Raw genomic sequence first — 1993 nt, 5'->3', positions numbered from 1 at the left:
ACAACCGCCCTGGGGCCGTAGCGGAAGACAAGAGGGCCGCTCTGCCCTTCGCCGCCGTTAGGCACCGCCTTAGCCCACTGACATCCACTTCCAGCAGCATCAGCAACAGTAGCCAGCGGAGTGCAGCCGCTGCTCCCGCCGCTGCAGCTGATGCACGTCGCCCAAATCCCAACGTCGGAAATGAGGCCAGGGCCGTAGCGGGCCTTGGCAAGGGCCACCGTCACTCCACCCGCATGCACAAGGGAGTGACCGGCGAATCCGTACACTTTTTTCCTCTCAGTCAGACCGGCCAAAGCTGGAACTCCACTCGACTGCGGATCTTCCGTTTTTTGAAACAGCACAACTGTCGATGGCGGTTGTTGTGCCGATTGTGGCCCACTCCCCGCAGCAACCGCCGCCGCCTCACAGCTGCCGCAAGAAATCAACGCCACGAGAAGCAGCAGCAGCACCGCGGCAGAAAGCAGATGCCAGGACATGTTGCGCCTCTCTTTCTCTTCCTTCCCTCCTTGCGGTGAATCCGTTCGGGCCAAGACTGCCGTATACGCGTGTGTGGTGTGTGCCCTGACAGCAGAGGCGGCACTTCAGTGTGTGTGTGTGTGTGTGTGTGTGTGTGATGTGTTGCTGGCGGCAACTGCAGAGCCCTCAAAGCGCAGAGTAGTGACTGGTCTCTTTCCTTCGGCGTGTGTGCGTGTGTGTGTGTGCGAACATAAGTGTGGAGAGAAAAAAGCAACGACGGCGGCGATGGGTTTGGGCGCGGCAGTGGGGGGCAGCGCAGACCACGCATGCGGGGAGCGGTGGAGGCGACGGTCCGGCGCCCGCACGAGAAGCCCACAGCGACGGTTGAGCAGCCAAGTGCCCCCGCCGCCACGCGAAGGTGCGGGTGACGGTGCCCGCGGGGAAGCCGCGCGTCCGGCCGGCGGGGCGTGCCGCGGCCCGCGTCTTTTCCTGCGGGGCGGCAGCTGCGGGCTCCTCTTCGTGCGGGGCGCCAGCACCGCCGCCGCGTGGCGGGCAACGCAACAAACAAACTTGCCGGGCAAAAAACAAACACGTGCCCCGAGCGGCCCGCATGCATCCGCCGCCGAGCACCGCAACTAATCAGCAGGGCACGGGCACGGGCTGCCGCAGCCGCCACGGTCCCCGCAGTCGGCCCAACCGCCAACCCGCCAGTGCGCCGAGCCGCACGAGTTCACTCCGCAGAAACACGCGGCAGAGCAGCAGCGTTTGGGGCCCCGCATTTTGCCCCCCGGCGCCGCTGCAGGCGCCCAAACAAACACGCGGGGGAATCGACAAGCCCCTCCCAGCGCGGCTGGGGCAACGCAAAACATCCCCACGGCGAGCGCAGCCACATAAAAAAAGAGGCCCCCGCCCGCCCTCCACACCACGCCGCTGCAGTCGACAAAAAGAAGGCGAACACGCCGGGGCGCACGGCATGCCCGCGGCAGACGGCACCCAAAGACAGGCACACAGAGAGAGAAAAGGAAAGGAAAGAGAGAGAGGCACATCACCAGCCACGCCCGCACGCAGCGAAGGAGGCAGGAGGGAAGCAGCACGGCAGCCACACCGGGCACGGCGTCGCGGTCCAGCCCGCGGTGAGTCGCACGATCGCCGTGCAGAAACAAAGCGAGCAAAAAAGAAGACTTACGGAAGAGCAAAACCAATTAAAACGGAAGGCGATGCAGGCAGACAAATGCGGCTGGCCACGCACGCCAACACCGCGCCGCGTGCATTTCCGCCTCCAGAAAACAAAAACAAAAACAAAAAGGAAAAACAAAAAGATATATGTTCGCTCCACCCCAATACGTCCCCCTCATTGTCCACGCAGCGCTCACTTTTTATTGGCGGCACCTCAGCGTGCTGTCGCCCCGCCCACCCGCCGCCTCCTCTGCGCGGCGCACGAAGAACCGTCCGCTCTGCGCGTCTCTGGGCGGGAGCAGCCGACAGCCGCGGGTGGCGCCTGCCCCTCCGTGGGGAGAGTGGGCGAAGCAAAGCAAGA

At 64.3% G+C, this 1993-nt stretch overlaps 3 protein-coding genes across 3 annotated transcripts, besides 3 other annotated features; 1 reads left to right on the top strand and 2 right to left on the bottom strand.

Moving 5' to 3' along the window:
* Positions 1-2: 2 nt before the first annotated feature.
* Tco025E_09576 (trans-sialidase) lies at positions 3-476 on the bottom strand (the record flags this gene model as incomplete). Its single annotated transcript, XM_029376388.1, has 1 exon — positions 3-476. A coding segment is annotated over one exon (474 nt), but the record flags the coding sequence as incomplete, so codon positions are not given.
* A 108-nt stretch (positions 477-584) lies between these two features.
* Positions 585-619: a microsatellite.
* A 61-nt stretch (positions 620-680) lies between these two features.
* Positions 681-701: a microsatellite.
* Positions 702-741: 40 nt separating this feature from the next.
* On the top strand, positions 742-1095 carry Tco025E_09575 (uncharacterized protein; the record flags this gene model as incomplete). The annotated part of the gene is made up of 1 exon (XM_029376387.1): positions 742-1095. The coding sequence occupies one exon, from the start codon at positions 742-744 to the stop codon at positions 1093-1095; it is 354 nt and encodes a 117-aa protein (XP_029223871.1).
* Positions 1096-1431, bottom strand: Tco025E_09574 (uncharacterized protein; the record flags this gene model as incomplete). The annotated part of the gene is made up of 1 exon (XM_029376386.1): positions 1096-1431. One exon carries the CDS (start codon positions 1429-1431, stop codon positions 1096-1098), a length of 336 nt encoding a protein of 111 aa, XP_029223870.1.
* A 308-nt stretch (positions 1432-1739) lies between these two features.
* Positions 1740-1774: a microsatellite.
* Between the last annotated feature and the right edge of the window lie 219 nt (positions 1775-1993).

Source organism: Trypanosoma conorhini (genome assembly GCF_003719485.1).
Source record: "Trypanosoma conorhini strain 025E chromosome Unknown Tco_14.4_contig_01178, whole genome shotgun sequence".
Classification (NCBI taxonomy): Eukaryota; Euglenozoa; class Kinetoplastea; order Trypanosomatida; family Trypanosomatidae; genus Trypanosoma; species Trypanosoma conorhini.
This window is presented reverse-complemented; position numbering and strand designations above follow the sequence as displayed.